This window comes from Pocillopora damicornis, chromosome 2 (assembly GCF_964200805.1).
Source record: "Pocillopora damicornis chromosome 2, jaPocDami1.2, whole genome shotgun sequence".
Taxonomy (NCBI): domain Eukaryota; kingdom Metazoa; phylum Cnidaria; class Anthozoa; order Scleractinia; family Pocilloporidae; genus Pocillopora; species Pocillopora damicornis.
This window is the reverse complement of record NC_142671.1, coordinates 27,508,593-27,529,690: the sequence shown is the minus strand read 5'-3', so window position 1 is coordinate 27,529,690 and position 21,098 is coordinate 27,508,593. Positions and strand designations below refer to the sequence as shown.

The window sequence follows — 21,098 nt, the reverse complement described above, 5'->3', positions numbered from 1 at the left end:
CTCGATCGTCTGTCGATCGACTGTCGCCCATTCTCTATCGTTGTTAAATTGATCGGTGGAAACCTTTAATACTAAGGATTTAAAATTCAGCTGCTGTAACTGATGTAGCCTTTCACTCGATGCATCAGAAAGGATATCAGAGAAGCTTTTAGTTGTTCACTCGAAAGGTAGACGATGGATTTCAGAGGCTTGCCGCTGTTTAATGCGATGACTGAAGATCGCCATGATGAGCTAGCCGCGATGGACCACTTTATTTTTTTTTCCTTATCATCAGTTAATTAGGTTCCTTGAATTTTGCCACTGAACGTTTCTGGAAGAGAACGTGGATATCGAGGAAAACCACCTGTTCCTCATTATAAACAGCAAATCTAAGACAAACAAACAAAAAAAATGAAAAATGAATTTCCCATTTTCAATTTCCCTTTTCATTTGTCCATTCCCCATTCCTCATTCTCCATTTCTGCTTTTAGTAACATCCTTCTTTCAACCAGCGCGTGTTACATCTGAACTTTACTATCATAAAGGATAAGCCAACAAAGATTTTTTTTAGTCTATAACTGCCCGAGTTTTATCAAGTTTTGAAATGAAGCTCAGCAAACAAAATTATATCTTTTTGATCAGATAGTCAGATCGTGATGGACTATCAAGACTATCTACGCAGACCAATTTTATGATTTGAGTTTGTCTCAAGACAAGTAAAAAAAACTTGAGCATCTCCTATGAGAGCAAAGTCAAACTACTTAATCATTTAATACGTTACCGTTACAACCAATATTTCTTAGGAGACACTTCAAATCGATGAATCAGAACTAAGCTATATTCAATTGAGCTATATTGTTGTACAGCCCTTGATTTTAAAAGAAATGACCATTAAGCAATACTACACACCAAAATGTCTAATAAGTTGTTCATTATCCAACTGCTTTTTTTTTCTGCCGAGTTTCTCTGCTAATTTTTTATAAGGCGGGAAAAGCAAAGCGGAAAGAGAAGCGTAGCGCGTGCAGCCGTCCGGTTAAACAGGTTTTTTTACTGTACAAAGTAACCAACTGTACAATATCGTAGGATATTTGTGATTCACTTGCGCTCCTGTCGCACCATATTTGTACTCCACTTTGTGCATTTGGATATAATTTTGAAATAAAGGGCTGTGTTCCACAGCTTGAAATGTTTGAATGAAGGACAACTCGGAGGTTAAAGGATAGCAAGCACAGTTAATTTAATATTCTTTTTAATACTTCCCTAGATTAAAATTTTCATATCAACTGCACCCAATAAAATGAAAATCGTCGGTCTCATGATTTCGAAATTTTTACTTTTAGTAAGATTAGCAGATGTTACCATCTTAAAAAAACGCCAAGTAAACAATATTATTCAGCCCCAGGATAAGTTTACATAAGTAAACAGCTCAGTTAGGTTAAAGCCAAGTTGAGTTTTGGAGAGCCATTCAAGATGTATTCCTTGATATAAAAATAGCCCTAACGTTTAAATCATATCAAGACTTATTTAAACAGTTTTATCAATTAAGCAGAAAAGTATCCTATGTATAATAGCTTACACTTTGTTGTTGTAATTGTTGATTATAGGGACTTGTCCAACAATCAATTAAAGAATCTATCTTCAGAAGTTTTTACCGGCCTTCACTTCTCCCGATATGCTTCTCTGAACCTGTAAGCGAGACTGTTAAACTTTGATTTTATATTTGTTTAAAAGGACCAAAAGTAGATCAAGGTCCATAGCTTATCCAGGTAAGTGTCGGGATGAAATGGGAGAAAGAAAAGGTACATGAATGCTGAACTGACTCCTCCCCAATCCATGAGGTGTTGCTTACAGGAATGACAGCTAAGTAGCCGGACATATGTGGTAAAAACCATCAAGCGACGGAGATATAAGTCTGCAAAATTAGAATCCTCTATAATTTGTCGAAAGTACTGCTGACGGAAACAATATGACTTCGTAAACGCCTTTAGTCGAGTCATGACGGGATGTTCAAGATAAACGGCCATTTAGACAGTAAGATTGTCGCTCTTGGTGATGGAATGGAGACGAAATTGATCATGTAAGCGCTTAACCGAAGAGTCTACTTCGAGGGGGTGGGAGGGGGGGCGAGGCGGGGCGAAAGAACTACCTCTGAGTTGACTGATTAACAGACACAGGGCAGATATCAGTCAATTATTTCTAGATACTAATAACGAGTAGCACCTAGACTTGGAAAAAGCAAACAGAGGCTAAACAGGACTTTAATTTGTCTACTTATTCCCTGGAAGAATGCAAATCTAATGGCAGTCCTACTAGACGCCATTAAAGTGTTAACATCCTTGGGGATTTTTAGTGGCCATGGGAAGTCGCAATTTAACCATCATGATAAGAAGAAAAAAAAAATCAAAGATAACCAAAGATGGGCAGCGTATCAGTGAAAAACATTCTAACTTACAGAAACTTAAACTCACAAGTATTAGCCCGTTCAAAGTTATTTTTTAAGGCTAAATAGAACTCGAGAGTCTTTTATCATGCACTCTTTGAAATGACGAGGAACTAATCAAATCTAATTGTCTCAGAGGGCCTGCATTCCCACAAAGGAAAAATTTCTATTTTTAGGAGGAGAAATTTTCGATAGTCAGATATGAAAACCTCAAATTAAGGCTATCATGCGCACGACTACAGTCAAGAAGAAGTTAAGCCGCATCGACAGCCTGTCAAGGTTCTCCGACTGGGAAAGGGCAGTTAGATTGATAAAATATATGAGAGGAACTTTCATGAAGAACAGGTTCAAAACAGTCACCACAACAGTAGTCGAAATGCGAGAAACTGAAAAGCTTATCTTTAAAGAAAAACAACAGACAACATTCAAGAATTAAGTATGAGACGTCAAGAATAGAACGCTAAAATCAAAAATAATAGTTCCCTATCAAGGTTGGATCCGAATGTCCAGGATTGATGATCGATCGATGATAAAAAAAACGGTGAGAGCTGGTGAGAGGCTAGAAAATTAAGCCTTGCCATTCAGCGTTAGACACCCGATAGTCTTAACGTGACGTTTTCAAATAACTTCTCGCTAAAAAACCAAGGAAAAGCAATGAGCATGAACAAGATGCATTCTCATCTCGTTTCGAAAATTTACGTTGCTGTAATAAATACATTTCCGCACAACTGACTCATCTAATCACATCCGTTAGTACCGCCCTGAACATGATTTCGTACGATGCGAAGTACTTTGGACGGGGAGAGGAGAGAGCTGGGCGGACAACTTCTCACTCAGTGAGAATCAGGCTATGGGTGTCTGAACGGGGCGCGCGAATATCTTCATTTGCGTTATTTAGAATCACGCGTTCACTTGTGAGGCGTGCAAAGAATACAGCCGGGGCGTTTCATTCGAAGAACGAGAAGCCTTTTGCCCATGGCTGCAGATCTGCTAAAAACTAGCTGCGATCAGCAGATATGTTCTGTGGGTTAGAGCTGATTTGTGACACTTTCGCGTGATATTCCGTGTTAGTCACTACTGCGTTACGACATCGATTGACCTTTGGACCGATCATGCATGTTTGTACTGTCTTCTCAAACCACTGTTACGTTTGTTATTTTTGCTCAACCATTTTTCTTTGTGTAAAGCCTTTCACGCAGCACGAGCATCAAGTACGTCTTAGAATTGTTATAAAAATAAACAAGAAGAACATGCGCGTTGCATGCGATCCGGTGAAATCTTGAGAGTAATGTTATGGCAACATAAACTTAAAAAAAGGGAGGCAGAGGGATATTGTGCAGACACATTCAGACTAATGATCATATGAAGTGGAACTACATAAAGAGGCTTTACGAACAGAAAATTCCCCGTAAGGAGTCAGCTCCTAAAACATTCTTTGACATCAAGGATGATCAACGTGATCAATAATATTCAAGGTTTGAGCATGTGTCTCAGGATTTGAGTAAGCGTCGCCCATCGTCTATCGTTGTAAAAGTCTATCGGTGGAAAATTGAGCAGATTTCCATAGTCTTTGCTCATTAATTTAATACAAAATAAACTCAGCCATGTAATTAGGCATTCACTGATTTGAATTTAAAAATGAAGGTAATTGGCACTCTCAAGATATATAGAAACATATGTGTACCTAATAAAGCATCAATTTCTACTACATCTCTAAGAATACGCTTTTTTGTGATAGGGACCTGTCCAACAACAAGTTACAGGATCTTCCACCAAAAATATTTGCTGGCATTCACGCTTCTGACTTTAGAAAAATAACACTGTGAGTAAGATTCTTCTTCTGTAAATCAAACTTCTTAAAAAAAAAAAAGAAAGAAAAATGAAAAACCAATAAAAATATATAACAGAAGTTATGCGAGGAGCCAACATCCACAAGGGGCCATCTCTGTATACGTGACACTTACTGCCTATATGATCCCATTACGTTTCTTGTTTCACAAAGGTTATGTTAGGGATAACGGTGACAAAATAGTTTTTCGTCATATTTTACATATTATCTTTTTTTTCAAAATCAGAAGAAATCCACATTATCACGCGCATTTATCTAAGAGTTCATAACAATAATTGCTGAGAGGTGTGACCAGAAAGATATAACAAAGAAAGAAGTCGTGTATGTGCTCTGTTTTCAGTTGTAAATTAAAGCACGCAGGAAGTGGTTAGAGCGCGAAAGAAGTGTGGGAGGAAACAAGAGACATAGTCGAGTGTTTCTGCCTTCTTATTAAGTGATGCGCAAATTCTGTAACATCTTCAAATGAACATAACAATTTAAGAGTTAAAATATTACGAGCAACTACAGCTATAAGAGAGACAGGAACAGAAATTAAAAGTTATTACAAAGACTACATTGTGATTAAAACAAAAATTTGTACTAAAATAAAACACTATGATAAAAACGCCCGTCTGATTAAAAAGGCGCGCTTTTGATTGTATTTGCACTTCCTATGTCTGGTGGGAGTGCACTCTAGAATTTTGAGACAGAAAAGTAAACATTGTTGACCTAGGCTACCGTAAGACTGAAAACATAAATTACTAAGAAAGAGTCTATTACTAGAAATTCTTGGATCGTATTTTGGTAAAAGGAGGCCAAGAAATTTCATTTAAAGAATCTAAAGTAAAGTAAAGGTGATTGGAACTATTTTAAACTTCATTCTATTCCTTATCGGTAGCCAACGTAATTAAAAATAAGCGACTATATGTGGCAAAATCTTTTTTCTCTGAAATTCAGTCTAGCCCGAGTATTCTTTATCCGCTGCAGTTAGGGTATAAAACAAACTGGTGATACATGCAGAAGGCTGTGTTCGATACTTTTCATTGCAACAAATGCGTCCATATCAAATGATCGTAGCTTCCTAAAGGAACTGAATATGGTTAACTTTAGGAGTAGTTGAGATGTTTTCAGTTTGAATAACAGTGTCAGATTATCCTAAACCAGGATGTCAGGCAACGTTGACGACTGATAAAGTTATCTGAGTTCCGCGTATTTATCAGATCCTGTATACGGCCCAGTCACACGTGAGTTAATAATATCAACTCCAATAAATCCTCAAGAAAATAGCAAGCCGCCGTGTCTTTGTGATCATCAACTAGTCACAGGATTGGTTCTTAGAGTACGGTCGACTATATGTTATGACAAGTCTGAGGCGTGAAGATTTGGTGCGGACGAGATAAATCTTGTTTTCTTTCTCTAAATGTCAAATTTCCTCGTTTTCTTGTTCAAATGTCTAAATGATGTTACCGATCTCAATGTTCATGATATTGTTTCCTTTTTTCTATCTCACGGGCGGTGCCTCGCCTCAATTTTCATCTTATACCATATCAGTATTGTATGAGTCATACCCAATGAAGCTGAGTAAAAAAAAGGACAGAAGAGGCGTACTCTCACTTTCGCGAGCCCTTTTGGGGCAACTAAATAGCTCGAAGCCAGGTGAAGCTATCGCATTGCAGATTACTGGGTCGTTATCCGATAACAAGGTTTCAGATTTTACAAATAAGTCAGTTTTACATTGATAGACGTAATCAGCAAATAATGCAGATTTGTTCGCAATAGAGCGAGCATTAAACGTACACACAGTCAGATGAGTATAGCCGTTGTTGTCTGATGAAGATCGGATACACACTTTATCTGCGCAAGATCGGAATGGTTTTAATTGTTCCGTCTACATTTAAAAGTACAGCTATTTGTTGTTAAATTCGCGATAAGTGGACCAGGACTCGGACTAATGTCGCAACTGGTTGCTGAGCGAAGACGAGTGAAGTTGAAAGTGGAGCATGGTGTGTAAGATCTTCGACGACTGAGTAAAGTCACTATGCCTTCTTGTAGAGGATAAAATTCCAAGATGGTGGGTCGAAGTCAACGCTAACCGATGGCTTACATGATGCATATTTACTCCATCCTAGGCCTCTGTACCTTGATAAGTTTTTATAGAACGACATACACAGGAATGAAATTATCCGGATAAAATAATGCGTGATTTAAACAACAGTGCGAGCGAATAGAAAACGGAGGCTGCTTGAGCCGGTCATACAAATGACGACTTTACACCACTGCGCAAACTGATCTGTCTCTATATGTTGCATACACACATGCTCATTTGCCACTGTGATAAGCAGCCGTTTCTCGATTCGCAGTCTTAATCTGTACTTCGGTGATTATTTTCCTTTCCAGCTGCTCGCTGCTCTTCAGTCAAACTCACAATATTTAGAAATAACTTTCACATTCTCGATACATTGAGACTAAGAATAATCCAGCCGATCACGCCCCAGGGAGGTGCCGGGAAATGACGAGGAACTAATCACATCTAATCGTCTCAGATGGCCTACACTCTTTTACGAGAGAGTATTTCATTTTTAGGAGGAGAAACTTTCGATATTCAGATATGAGATCCTTGAGTCAGGGTATTGTGCGTACGACTACAGCCAAGAAGAAGTTTAGCCACATCGACGGCGTGTCAAGGTTCTCCGACTGGGAAAGGGCAGTCAGACTGATAAATTATATGACAGGAACTTTCATTGAGAACAAGTTGAAAATAGTCACCACCACTTTAGTAGCCGAAATACGAGAAACTGAAAAGCTTATCTTTTTATAAAGAATAACAACAGACAACATTCAAGAATTAAGTATAAGCCGAAAGGAATGGAAGGCTGAAAAACAAAAGTAAAAGTTCCCTATTTAGGTTGGATCCGATGATCCAAATCAATGGTCGATCGATTATCAAGGAACGGTGAGAGTTGGTAGGAAGCTTGAAAATTCCGCCTTACCATTCAGCGTTAGACATTCGGTAGTCTTAATAACGGAGCGTTTTCAATTAACATCTTATAAAAAACCCAGGAAAAGTAATGAGCACCAAGGAGTTTCGCTCTCATCTCGTGTCGAAAATCTACGTTGTTGTAATGAGTAAGTTTTGACACAAATGACTTATCTAATCATATACGGTAGTGGTGCCCTGAACACGATTTCGTGCGAGGTAGTATGGACGGGGAGAGGAGAGAGCTGGGCGAACAACTACGCACTCAGTGAGAATCAGGCAATAGGTGTTTGAACGGGGCGCGCGAATATCTTCATTTGCGTTAATTGTAGGACAGCAGTTTTTAGAATTCACGCGTCCACTTACGAGGCATGCAGACAATATAGCCAGGGGGTTTCATTCGAAGAAAGATTAAGCACTTTGCCAATGGCTGCAAACCTGCTGTAAACTAGCTGCGACCAGGAAAGATGTTGTCTGGCTCGGAGCTGATTTGCGACACTTTCGCGTGACACTTCTTGAGAGTAAAATTATTGCAACATAAACTCAAAATAAGGAAGGCAGAGGGATATTGTACAGACGCGTTCAGAATAATGATCATATGAAGTGGAACTACATTAAGACGCTTTACAAATAAACAGAGTCCAAGTGAGGAGTCAGCTGCTAAAACATTCATCGGCATCAAGGATGATCAACGTGATCATCAAGATTCAAAGTTTTGAGCATGTGTTTCAGTATTTGACCGAGCTTTGCCCATCCACTATCGTTGTAAAAGTCTATCGATGGAAAACTTAGCAGAACTCCATAGCGTTTGCTCATCAATTTAATACAAAATAAACTCATCTATGTAATTGAATAAAAAGGGCCCGAAAAAAATTCAGGTCTGTACGGAATTTGAACCTTAATTTCACTACCGCTTGAGTAGTGTTCATTAATGCGAGGATCGCTTCCATATTCATTTGTTTATTCGCAGTTCACATATATGATTTTCATATATTTACAGTCATTTATTCTCTACAATACTGCTCAAGACCACATAAATACAATCGGCACTAAAAACGCCCAGTACAACCGTTATTCTTGTATGGATGGCACTCAGTAAAAAATTAGTGCTCGTGGCTTAAATGAAAATTAATGAATCTTTGTTGAGATTTCCGAAGAAATTTCACATCACAGGCATTTGCTAATATCAACATCGTTTTGACTGAAAGATTCTCTCTGGTCACTTTGCATTTCAATAAACTATTCGGTCTTATCACCAGCGAGATAAAAGGAATATAACAACAGGTGATTTAAAATGTGTCCTCCATTTCTTTCAATTCGTGAGTTTTAATTATCGACAAGCAATTAATCTGATCAACGTATTCGCTATCTTTAAAATTTGTACCTCTGCTCAGAAAACCAGATGGTGTGAAATGTTGGCAGATTAATCGAACAATGTTATTTTGCATTAGGATCTAAGGGTAAGGGTAAAGTAACTTGATTTAATTATCCACTAATGTGAGGTAAATACAAACGTTAATGTTATTATTTTGAAATAGTGTCGGGAGCTTTCAAGATGTAGGAAAACACACTTGTCGCATATAGCAGAGTTTACATTTTGTTAAAATGACCTATTTATTCCAGGGACTTGTCCAACAACCAGTTACAGGATTTACCACCAGGAGTGTTCGCTGGCATTAGGGTTTCCTACCGGGGGACGTTGACGTTGTAAGTAAGACTCCTATACTACAAATCAACGTCAATGAAAAGCAAAACAAAAAATCAGAAATCAATAAACTGAAATTAAATGTGGTTAACTCTGGATCCAAACATCCAATAGCTCGAGCCATCACTTTCTGACCGTCTATAACTGCTTAATAAGATTACATAAAGTCTCTTGTTTCACAAAGTTTGTATTATAGCTGACGGTAACGAAATAGTTTTTTCGCCGCGTTGTTACTGTTAAATCAGTAAAAATGATTGTCCCTAAGGGTTCCTCAAAGTTAGTATTGAAATGTGTGTCCCGAGGGGTTTAGAGGATACATCTTTTTAAGATGATTTTAAATATTCCATTAAGTTTATCAATTTAGTTCAATAAATGAAGCTGAATAAACAATGAATCGATTGTGATCACGAGCGACGATTATCCTTATGATACATTTCAAATCGGTAAACAGCTTCAGATGTTTGAATGATGGACAATGCGGGGTCAAAGGATGGCACATAAAGTTTATTTTAACAATCTGATTATTACTTCTTCAAATTTTAGATTTCAGCCAAGTAATCGCAAAATTGTCTCATGATTTTGAAATCATTACCTCTACTTGGGTGTGCAGATATTATCAATCTCAGAAAATGCTAAATAAACAAAGTTATTCGACCTTAGGATAATGGAATATTAATTAAGCCACTGCTTACATTTCAGTGAGGCCAATGAAGATATATTCGATAATGTTAAAAATAGTTGCACATTATTTATATCGTATCACGAGTTTTTTAATTATATACTTTGTCATGCACCATGCAGATATTCCTTTTCATCTGGGTTATAACTCATATAAATTTCTACGAACTGACTCAACATTTTTCTTTAACACGAGGTTGTTTTTGAGAAAGAGCCATCGTGACTTATTTTCGGTCGCTTCGAACACTAGTTTTTTTTGCCAAATACGTGGATCAATCAGCACATTGTATCAAGGTTTCTTTCAAACCGATAGAAAGTGTTTGCAAAATGCCGCGTACGAACCATTTCAGTCGACAGAACATGTCTGTGGTAGAGCTTTTCATCCAAATTTTCGAAAAGAAAAACTGTCCGAATCATCAGCTGTTGTAATACATAGATTTGGAAACGAAGTACGAAACCATGTTTTTACAGTGTCAGCCACTGTTTCATCAATAGCTCGACTCTAGTTCGTTCATAAGCATATTTAAAGGGTATGTTTGAGTATTTCCCCATCTTTTTCTTTTTTGGCTTGGTTGTCTTAACAGAAATAGAGAGCGAAAATGTTTTCTTCTTTGTGCATTGTTTACGGCGTCGAAGTTTCACCTGCTCTAGTCCTTTAATCCCCTTTCCTGTACTGCGTAACTACGGCTTGATTGTAAACACAAGAATCTTCTTTAGTTGCGTTGATTATTTGAGCTATGGTACTGTCGCACTGGATTAAATGATATGTGAGTTTTTTTACCCAAAACTGACGTTCCTTCCCGAATTGGAAAGACACTCTAGGGCGCTCGGTAGCAAGTGGAATTTACACATGGGCAACACAGCTTATTCAATGCAGCGGATTTGACATCATATCGAGAAAAAAATCAATAATCGTCTTTGCCTTGTACCACTACTCGATTCGAAGATTGTGTCTCGAGGTATTGCTCCTCCTTTATTGGATAGCATTCATACATGAGCGAGGCAACACTTACTCCTGGAAGATCTAATTAACAAAGCTACACCTTAACAATGATAAGACTGGAGCATTTCTAACGATGATAACGATAATAACAATAATAATAATGATGATGATGAATCTAGATACGCAAATTCCATAACATTTTCAGCCGCGCATCACAAGAGTTAAAATATCACAATCAATTAAAGCTATGAAGAGAAGTGAATACGAGTGAATGGTTACCAAAAAGACTACATTATGATTAAAAGAGAAATTTGAACTGCAATAAAACGCCCTGATTAAAAATGCTCATCTGAAAAAGAGTGATTTCGATTGTATTTGCACCCCAATATTCAGACAGAACAGTAAAAATTGTTCACCTATATATAGGCTAGCTTCAGACTGAAAACAGGTATGACTTAAAGATAATCTGTCATTGGAAATTCTGAGATCATAATTAGATAAGAGGGAGCTTAAAATTTAACGAATCATAAAAGTAGTTGGAACTATTTCAAACTCCATTCTGTTTCTTATCGGTAGCCAACGTAATTAAAAAATAGGCGATGCTAAATGGAAAAATTTTTGTTCTCTGAAAATCAGTCTAGCCTAATCATTCTTCATCTGTTACAGTTTACGTATTAAAACAAACTGGTGATATATACAGGAGGCTGATGCAGTAATCTATTCGGGTTTTAATGAACGCACCAATGAGGGCCTCAGTTGACTGTTGTGAGAGATATTTTTAATGTGGTAAATATTGTAGACGTGAAATGAAAAGCTGCATATATTTGTGACGTGTGTTGGCATAGACAGCCTGGAATCAAACCAGACGCAGATGTTTTGCTGCTAGTGATGGGCACTGGTTCGATGTTCCAGTCAACGACACGTGCACTGATAGTGATTCAATTTTCCCAGTAGTTATTGTGGGGTCCCAATAATAAGGAATTCGGTCTTGTTGTCGTTCAGTTTAAGATTATCGTTCAACATCCATGAACGGATGTTCCTTATACAGTGTTTTCATCGCAAGAAATGCGTCCATATCAAATGATCGCAGCTTCCTAAATGAAACAAGGTTAACTTTTAGGGTGGTCAAGCTGTTTTCAGTTTGAATAGCAGTGTCAGATTATCCGAAAACAGGATGTCAAACATACGTTGACCACTGACAAAGTTATCTTAATTCCCAGCCAGCTTAGCCGGGAAAAAAAATGAGCCTTGACAAAAGCCTACAAATTTACGGTAAAAGCTGAAAAATTATTTTGAACCCTAAAGGGTGCTCATATAGACCGCTATAAAAACAAGGAAATGAAGATGGAAAAAAAGAAGAAAATAGCGAACAACAAGCACTTAAGTCTAATAAACTTATACCTACCCGAGCAACGACGTCCCACGTGCACTGCTCAAGCTTATCATTTGACAGGCGGTTGTGTAAACTTATCCCATTCTTAAAAACAAACCTCCTAACTGACCTCGAACTAAAGCCTCTCTTGTCGGGAAATCTTTCTTTTGGCAATAAGCTCACCTTGGAGTGCGTTTTTCCGAAGTCGTTCGTGTTTGAAAAGTGACTGCGCGGTAAATATAAATTTCTCGCTTCCTCCTTTCCAGGGAAGTGTATCGTGGGTGGGAAGGGAGGGGGGCAGGGGTAAAAAAAAATTCGCATGGAGGGAAGGGGATCTGGGGAGAGGGCGCTAGGAGCAAAAAATTATCGTGTGAATGGACCCCTCTCCCTCCCTCTTGGGTAGTTCTGTCAACGATTTTGAATGTTTTGGCCGAAAAAAAAAATTGAAAATTGATTCCAATTTTCAATTTTCAATTTTCAGACTTTCGCCGAAAACGGAAAAACTAAGCCATGTCACAGACTGCAACATTGTCGGAAAGGCAACATTGCAGCTCAGTTTCATTTTTCTCTTTATTGTTGACAGGATTAAAGTAAAAATATAAATAATGTTTCAATATTCTATCAAAAGGAAAAAAAAAGTCCAAAATTCTCGATTTGACAGATTTGCTCCGTTCTGTTGTAAATTAAAGCACGCAGAAAGTGGCTGAAGCACGAAAGGAGTGAGTGGGGGGAAACAAGCCGGACGTAGTCGAGTGTTTCTGCCTACTTCTAGAGTGATGCGCAAATTATCTAACATCTTCAAATGCATATCATTTAAGAGTTAAAATATTACGAGCAAATAAAGCTATGAAGAGAAGGGAACATAAATAAAAAGTTACTACAAAGACTACATTGCGATCAAAAGAAAAATTTGTACAATAAAACCGTATGATAGAAATGCCCGTCTAATTAACAACTGCGGCTAGTTACTGTTGCGTTGCGACATTGTGATTGACTTTTGAGGTAGAAGGTTAAACTTTCACCTTACTGTTTATTGTGTTTAATTTGCCCGTTCGGCAATAGATGGGAGACGCATAAATCTTTTCATGCAACACCAGTATCAAACACATTATTACAAATGCCGGTATAAAACATGCGCGTGGCCTAAATCCATCAGGAGCCAGTGAAATCTTTGAGTAAAACCATGGCAACTTAAAATGAAAAAAAGGGAGGCAGAAGGGTATCGTACAGAAGCTTCAGACTGAAAATCATATGAGATGGAACTACATTAAAACGCTTTACGAAGAAACAGAGTCCACGTGAGGAGTCAGCTCTTAAAGCATTTGGCATCTAGGATGATCAACGTGATCATCAAGATTCTCTCAAGAAAAGTCTCGATCGTCTGTCGATCGACTGTCGCCATCCTCTATCGTTGTTAAATTGATCGGTGGAAACCTTAAATACTAAGGATTAAAAACTCGGCTGCTGTAACGGATGTAACCTTTTACTCGATGCATCGGAAAGGATATCAGAGAAGCTCTTAGTTGTTCACTCGAAGGGTAGACGACGGATTTTTCAGGCTTGCCGCTGTTTAATGCGATGACTGAAGATCGCCATGATGAGCTAGCCGCGATGGACCACTTTAATTTTGTTTCCTTATCATCAATTAATTCGGTTGCTTGAATTTTGTTACTGAACGTTTTTGGAAGAGAGCGTGGATATCGAGGAAAACCGTTTGTTCCTCATTATAAACAGCAAATCTAAAACAAACAAACAAAAAATGAAATATGAATTTCCCATCTTCAATTTCCCTGCTTTTAGTAACATCCTTCTTTCAACCAGCGCGTGTTACATCTGAACTTTACTATCATAAAGGATAAGCCAACAAAGATTTTTTGTCTATAACTACCCGAGTTTTATCTAGGTTTTGAAATGAAGCTCAGCAAACAAAATTATATCTTTTTGACCAGATAGCCAGACCGCGATGGACTATCAAGACTATCTACGCAGACCGATTTTATGATATGAGTTTGTCTCAAGACAAGCAAAAAAAAATGGAACATCTCCTATGAGAGAAAAGTCAAAACTACATAATAATTTACTACGTTACCGTTACAACCAATATTTCTTCGGAGACACTTCAAATCGATGAACCAGAACTATAAGCTATATTGTTGTACAGCCCTAGATTTTAAAAGAAACGACCATTAAGCAATACCACACACCAAAATGTCTAATAAGTTGTTCATTATCCAACTGCTTTTTTTTTCTGCCGAGTGTCTCTGCTAATTTTTTATAAGGCGGGAAAAGCAACGCGGAAAGATAAGTGTAGCGCGTGCCGCCGTCCGGTTAAACAGGTTTTATTACTGTACAAAATAACCAACTGTACAATATCGTAGGATATTTGAGATTCACTTGTGCTCCATTCGTGCCATATTTGTTCTCTACTACGTGCAGTTTGATATAATTTTGAAATAAAGGGCTGTGTTCTACAGCTTAAAATGTTTGAATGAAGGACAACTCGGAGGTTAAAGTGTATATGACACGAAAATTTTTTCCCTGGATTTTGGCAGTTCAATATGTATGATAAGCTGTGAGACAGTTACAAAATGATAATTTTTTCTCTGACCGCTTTTCTTCATGCAAAACTTGCTCAATTTCTAAATAAAACTCTCAGGAGACTGGGGACGAGAAACAAGGTAATGACGTCACGTTGTTTGATCGATTAATCAGTGAACGAAGTAATTTACGGCGAAACCACGCGTACTTGTCAAATCCGTCGCTTTCCGCTATGTCTGTTTCCACGACATCCAGCGATTCCGAGGTCAGTAATGAATCGTGTGACTCCTCTAGGAGTCTCGATTGGGAGCAGAGTGACAGTTCTAATAGCGAAACCAGAGTTATCGATGGTGTTATCATCCCATGTGAAGATGAGCCGCTTGCAGATTGTGGCGAAGAAGTAAGCCTGAACGCAAATGACTTTGGAGTCTAGATTTGAAGGAAATGTGAGTGTGGATTCATGGTAAGTTGAAAGATTTACCGTGATTCCTTTTGAACATAAGCAGGACTGATATGCGCTCCTGCGTTGCTAAGTTTGTCCGATAATTTTTCCTTTACCTCTTTCAGGTGTGAATGCGAGCAGAGTGATACTGAAATGTTAGTCGGTGCCCTCGACTTTCGATGTTGCAGAGAAGTCACTAATTCATCCGCGAAATTGATGTTTGATGGTTTGATCGAACGAATCAATTGCATCACCAAACATGAAGACTTTAACGCCCTTGCGAGCCGCGCCGTTCTTCTGCAAGTCGCTCCTCTCCTTAGATGCCAAGATGGAGGAACTTATTATATGTACCTCATTGGTCCATGAAAAAAAAATTTGTGATTAAAAAATGCTCCCGTTTTAGTTTCATTTGCAAGGGCCATGTCATTTTGTATATACTTCAAGAAATAGTACCGGTAATAAAGACAATGAGAAAGCAGATATGGATAAAAAACTGTGAGTCACTTTATTTGCCAATTTTCTTCATGTGACAATGAGATGGCCTCTTGCTTTTGCGGGTGCGTCTAGAAGTGGATTGACTACTGCTTGGTTGACTGTTGCCATCAGCTTGTTGTGAAGTTTGTTCTGATTCTATAGGATAACAATGGTGATATAGTATGTAACTGCATCGTTACAGTGTAGGTGTGTTACTTTGTATGCCCAATGACAAATGGTGTTTAATCCAGACTGAATTCAAATGTGCTTCATTCTCACTTGTCTTGAGTTGGGAATAAAAAATTCACATTTAACAACAAAGCCCATCTAAGGCATTCCCAACTTCAAGTAGAGAGTTGCATATCCACAGGTGGATAAATAAGCAGCCCCCCACAGACAGGTGGCAAAGATGAAATAATTCACACTTACTAAAACTTCATTGTAATATTATATTCATTTCATGTTAAATTTGGATAGTTGAAATGAATGGATTGATAAAGCTATTAACTAACCAAGTGGAAATAATGCTGTTTTCTTCATTGCCTTTTTTGCGTTATATGCCTTTATAGCTTCCTCCTCGCTCAATCTTTTTGAAAACTGCTGATTGAGGGGCTCAGGTGTTCTTGATGCATACTTCTTAATTATTTCCTCCCTCTTTTCTATTGGAAAATTGAAGAGTAGTTTCTTCAAACCATCAACGTAACCTAAAAAAAACAACAACAAAAAAAAATATTTATATTATAATATACAAAAAGGTATGTAAACAGTTCAGGTTCAGGGTATTTCTAAACAAGAAATAATACTCTTTTAAAGGGTATTGGGGTTTTACCAGAGAATATGACAAGTAAAGCAAAGTATTAAAACATCATTCATGTTGTTTTCTTATAAATAAGAGTTAATCCACTGTAGTCATATTTATTCTTACCATAGGTAGGTGGGCATGCCACCTCTCACACAACTTCCTCTCCCATTTTGAATTTTGGGTAAGTGACCTGAACGTACTCTTTTCCATCAAATGCCCTTTGTGTTTCCCTCTGTAAGTTCTCATTGAAATGCAAACTTGCGAGTATGTGCCTTAAGAAAAAAATTTTCAGGAATGAGCAAATTCATGTCCATTTTATAGGTTCATATGAAAAAATGACTGGAAATCATTTAGAGGAAAGAAACACTAAAACATAGATATACTATTCTGATTAAGTAAGAGACATGAACATAAAACTAGTACAAGTGACTCCCTCAGAAATAAATGGGGTAATTTTCTAAGGAAACTGGTGCTGTATCAGTAGAGAAGTATAACAAAATAATTTGGTTTTATCAACTGAGTTAATTTTGTAGATTGTTCACAGTAAAGTGGTTTTAAAGCTAAGAAAGCCTTAGAACACTTTATGGTGGCCAATCTACATCACTGACTTGGTGAATTAGAAAAATAAAAATCTATGAAATAAGAAAACGTATTACTACACAATAAAAATTACCTGCTGAGAGTCCCCAGCCAAGTTAAAAACAAGTCATTTTAGGATGCCAATAGTTCAAGGTGGCATGGAAGCCTTTCAGGCAACTTGTCTGGGCATCTGGTGAAAGTTTCTTTATGTCATTCAGTAACATTTTCTTGGTCAACAGCAGTTTCAGTTTGTCAAATGCTTCAGTTCCTGTTAAAGGTAAATATGCAAAAAATCACACAATGGTCTAGTTTGTTGACAACAGTGGATTAAGTTATTTGCCTAAGGTGCATTGTAAACAAAAACAGAACTGGCAATGGCAAATTGAAAAAGATATGCAGTATATTATTGATGTTCATACCAACTCTAATCCTCTTCCTGGGTTCAAGCTGTCCATGACAGCATTGTTTGTAAAGTGGATCTGGGTGGTTATTGTGCTTGTTACTGACATGATGCAATAATGAATTCCATGTGGCAAGGATGTGGGACTCAAACTCAGCCTTTGTTGAAGTTGCACACCAGTAGAGATGCTTTCTTATTCCCTTCATCCACTCTTTTATAATTTCACATCCTTTCTCTCTACTCAGAGCCAACAACTTTTTCCCTAGTGATCTTGCCACATGCCATATATCAAAATAGTGCTTGGTGTTGACACAGTTCTTCCTAATCCATTTTGCAATGCCTCTGTGCCTATCAGACACAAAAATACCAATTGGCAAACCAAGATGCTGCAAGAAAGAAAAACACCTCTTCGCTCTTTCCAGTTCAGTCTGTTGACTGCCTCCAGTTTCATTTGCCTGAGACAAACAAGAAAATAAAGGTTATCAAACCACCAGGAAATACCGTACAAAGCATGGGTTCTTGTAAATTTTATTATTATTACTATTATTATTATTAATATCATTATCATTTTGTCTATTATTCATCAGACCACTCCATTTCAGTGAACCCATAATTTATATCATAATAATTTAGGTATATACCACACAGAAACCCAGAAACCAAAGAAATTAATTTCTTTCTGTCAATAAACCAAGAAAAGGTTAAAAAAATTACATTGTTGAGACACATGTTTGTCTCTTCAGTTGAGGAGGTGAATAGTATCTGCTAGCCACTTCCAACTAGCCAATCAGCACACATGAAAAGCACTATTCACCTGTGTGGTATACAATAATAACCAGTATTCATTCAAAACTTACCTGAACTTATTTAAAGTGGAGAACCTTCAAGATTGTGGTACAAAACATTGTGTACACTCCATATTTGGCAGAGTGCCCCAAGGAGTCAAACCTGCCATCCCCACTGCAAGCCACATTTTTTATCTTCTTTATACTCTCTATCAGATTAGCCTGATATCTTTCCCAGTGTAGAAGGATAGCAGGGAACAGGAAAGATCTTTGATGTCAAAAAAAGGTGCAGCCAGAATATCCACAGAGCTCCATATGGTGGAACACTGGCACGACCTTGCTCATAGATGCACCAGCCACCAAGACTCCAAAACTCAATAGGATATTACCAGCAGGGAATTTGCCCAGAACAGTTGGTTGTGATTTCCAAGAGTACTCTTGGTGACATTGTGAACAAGTCTGAGTCACTTTGACCAGGGTTCCACACTGCCCCATTGTAGCTTTTGGAGAATTTCCTTTGCAGTTGAAACAGAACATTGTAAACAGTTGCAACAGCACGCTGTAGAACATGATGAACTTGGGTTCATCATACCCAGGAGTGTCAGAATCAACTCTGCAAAATTTAAAGTGTGTCTTGGTCATTTAAATCATATGATACCCTATTATTTACTTTGATGCCTATCTACTATATTTCCTACTTGCTTTGAAGATAGTGAAAGTGACTGTGTGCAATTTGAGCAATTCTCTGCTATTTTTCAAGTCTGGCTTGCAAGAGGATATGCCCATATGTTCCAGAGGAATCATAAAAACAAGTCTTGAAAATGGAGCAGAAAACTATATTTTAGAAGTAAATGAATGCATTTCATTATTTAAGAACAAGGTTATGAATATAATAAAGCAAAGAAGGTTGTTACAAATAGTACCCACCTGATATCCTTCTCTAAATCTTCATCTGCCGGATCTTCTTCAGTCTCATCCTCTCCAGTGGAATTAGTAGAATCTGTGGAGCCCCTCTGCAACTTTCAGTCTCCATCCTTTGTTTCTGTTTCTGTTTCTGTATCACTCCAAGCACTTGACCAAACAAACAAATCCTAAGGCCCACGTTCCTCCTCTATGACATTTTCCTCCTCAGTTTCTGTTTCAGTCACCTTCTGTTTAGTGCAAACCATCAAAGGGGATTCAAAAGTTGTTGTCTTCATGAATGAAAAATCCTTAAACATGTATGTTTGAGTAATTCACAGCATAATAATGTACTAATGCGTGTTGAATGTGGACAATGATTTTCTACATGATGCGAAGGTACAAGAGAATAAACAAAATAATAGGATGGTTTATTTCAGTATTCAAACTTTTTAGCTCCCTTATCTCCTTTTTCTGTTCTTTCACGGCGGTCTTCAAGCGCCTAACTTGTTTCTGCAAGGTTCTCACTTTTTATTTGTGCATGCAGTCCACACAAGAGCTGCCTTGCAGTGGAGTTAAAATTCGGAATGGAGTAACAGCGAAGAGAGGTGTTTCACTGATCAGCGTTGTACAGCTAATGTTTGCGGATGTTGAGGCAACTGGTGAAGTCAAATGGGTGGTACATGCCAGAAGAGGAGCAGCAATTGTAACATTGGATGCAGTGGAAATTGTATTGATGGAGCTCTCATGAATGTCACTTGAATCGGAGCACGGATTTTTCTCAACTCTATCATCAACAACGTCGTGAAAATCTAACGAGTTAGAACTTGATGCTCTCGCCTCTTCGACTTTCCTCTTTTTTGCTTCCATCTCGTACTCTGTCAATACATCACGTCTCAACTATAGCCAAAATATAATAGATTCTGATCGATTACGTTTGACCTTATCGAAAGATGACTGGAAATCACTGCTTACCTGACGCTTCTTGCGATCCGTTAATTCTTCCGAAACTTCTGGCACAACTGCATGTATTGTGGGAATAGAGCCCTTGTTGAGGACTTTATTCCGCTTCGTGTTCGCCATACCCTCCAGAGTAAATGCCAAGCTGTTTTCGTAACAACCTCTCTCGAAATGGACGGAACACAATGAGGCATGCTTTGAAATCGGCTCTTTGAAAATCTACTCGGTGACGCTGCACAAATTTCAACCATTTCTCTCTCACAGCGCGATCCACGGTAAATTGGTGCATCGAGATGCCTGGCGTGTAGTTGGTGTTCGTACAGCTTTGATTGTTAGGCGCTCCGGCGACACAGTAGCGTCCACCTTCCCTCACTGGCTTCTTCTTTTCCGCCATGTCGTTAAGTGAGAGTACAACAACCTGACGTCACAGCCTCAGCTCATGTAACTTTTTGGCCGCGCGGTCGAGGAGACAAATTTCAGGCCGCGTTCGCGCGAAGTTCGAACAGAAAAAAAAAATGCTTAAAACCATTTTTTGTCAAATTTTAACTCTCAAACCGTTTATCTTATAAATCTAAGTACCTAAAAACAGTAAAAAATTTTCGTTTCATATACACTTTACCTTTCCAACCAAATTTGTACCGACGCGTTGCAATTGTCTAATAGATGTTATAATCGATACGTATTGAGGGTGAAACGGTTAAAAGAGATAAAAATAATAAAATGGTATATAAAAATAGCGGGGCCGTGGGACGTCCGTTCACCACTCCATTTAAGATTAATAATAATGATAATGACAATAATAATAATGATGATGAATCCAGATGCGCAAATTCCATCACATTTTCAAATGTGCATCACAGTTTAAGAGTTAAAATATTACAATCAACTAAAGTTATGAAGAAAAGGGAATATGAATGAAAGGTTACCACAAAGACTACATTATAATTAAAAAAGAAATTTGAAGTACAGTAAATCGCTTTGATTAAAAATGCCCATTGAGCGATTTCGATTGTATTTGCACCCCCTATGTTCAGAGGAAGTGCATTCAAGAATTTAAAAAGAGCAGTAAAAATTGTCCACCTATAGGCTAGCTTCAGAGTGAAAACATGTATGAATTAAGAGGAATCTGTTTTTAGAAATTCTGATATCATAATTAGGTAAGAGGGAGCCCAAAACTTTTAATTTAACGAATCATAAAAGTAATTGGAACTATTTCAAACTCCATTCTGTTTCTTATCGGTAGCCAACGTAATTAAAAAATAAGCGATGTTATATGGCAAATGTTGTTCCGTTATT

The 21,098-nt window shown here is 37.8% G+C and overlaps 1 protein-coding gene and 1 pseudogene across 3 annotated transcripts; one reads left to right on the top strand and one right to left on the bottom strand.

Moving 5' to 3' along the window:
- The first annotated feature begins 14,599 nt into the window (after window positions 1-14,599).
- Window positions 14,600-15,395, top strand: LOC149050590 (uncharacterized). 2 transcript variants are annotated; one of them, XM_089198165.1, is made up of 2 exons: window positions 14,600-14,923; window positions 15,028-15,395. In XM_089198165.1, the coding sequence occupies exons 1-2, from the start codon at window positions 14,877-14,879 to the stop codon at window positions 15,266-15,268; spliced, it is 288 nt and encodes a 95-aa protein (XP_089054291.1). In that variant the 5' UTR covers window positions 14,600-14,876; the 3' UTR covers window positions 15,269-15,395. The 2 variants fall into 2 exon arrangements, with proteins under 2 accessions (XP_089054291.1, XP_089054289.1); XM_089198163.1 differs by having other exon boundaries at window positions 14,601-14,860.
- On the bottom strand, window positions 15,385-19,093 carry LOC113674182 (uncharacterized; annotated as a pseudogene). Its single transcript, XR_016184207.1, has 7 exons — window positions 18,870-19,093; window positions 18,015-18,555; window positions 17,177-17,612; window positions 16,852-17,025; window positions 16,302-16,450; window positions 15,889-16,080; window positions 15,385-15,532 (listed from the first exon to the last, which is right to left on the bottom strand). The product of XR_016184207.1 is annotated as an uncharacterized LOC113674182 (transcript).
- Between the last annotated feature and the right edge of the window lie 2,005 nt (window positions 19,094-21,098).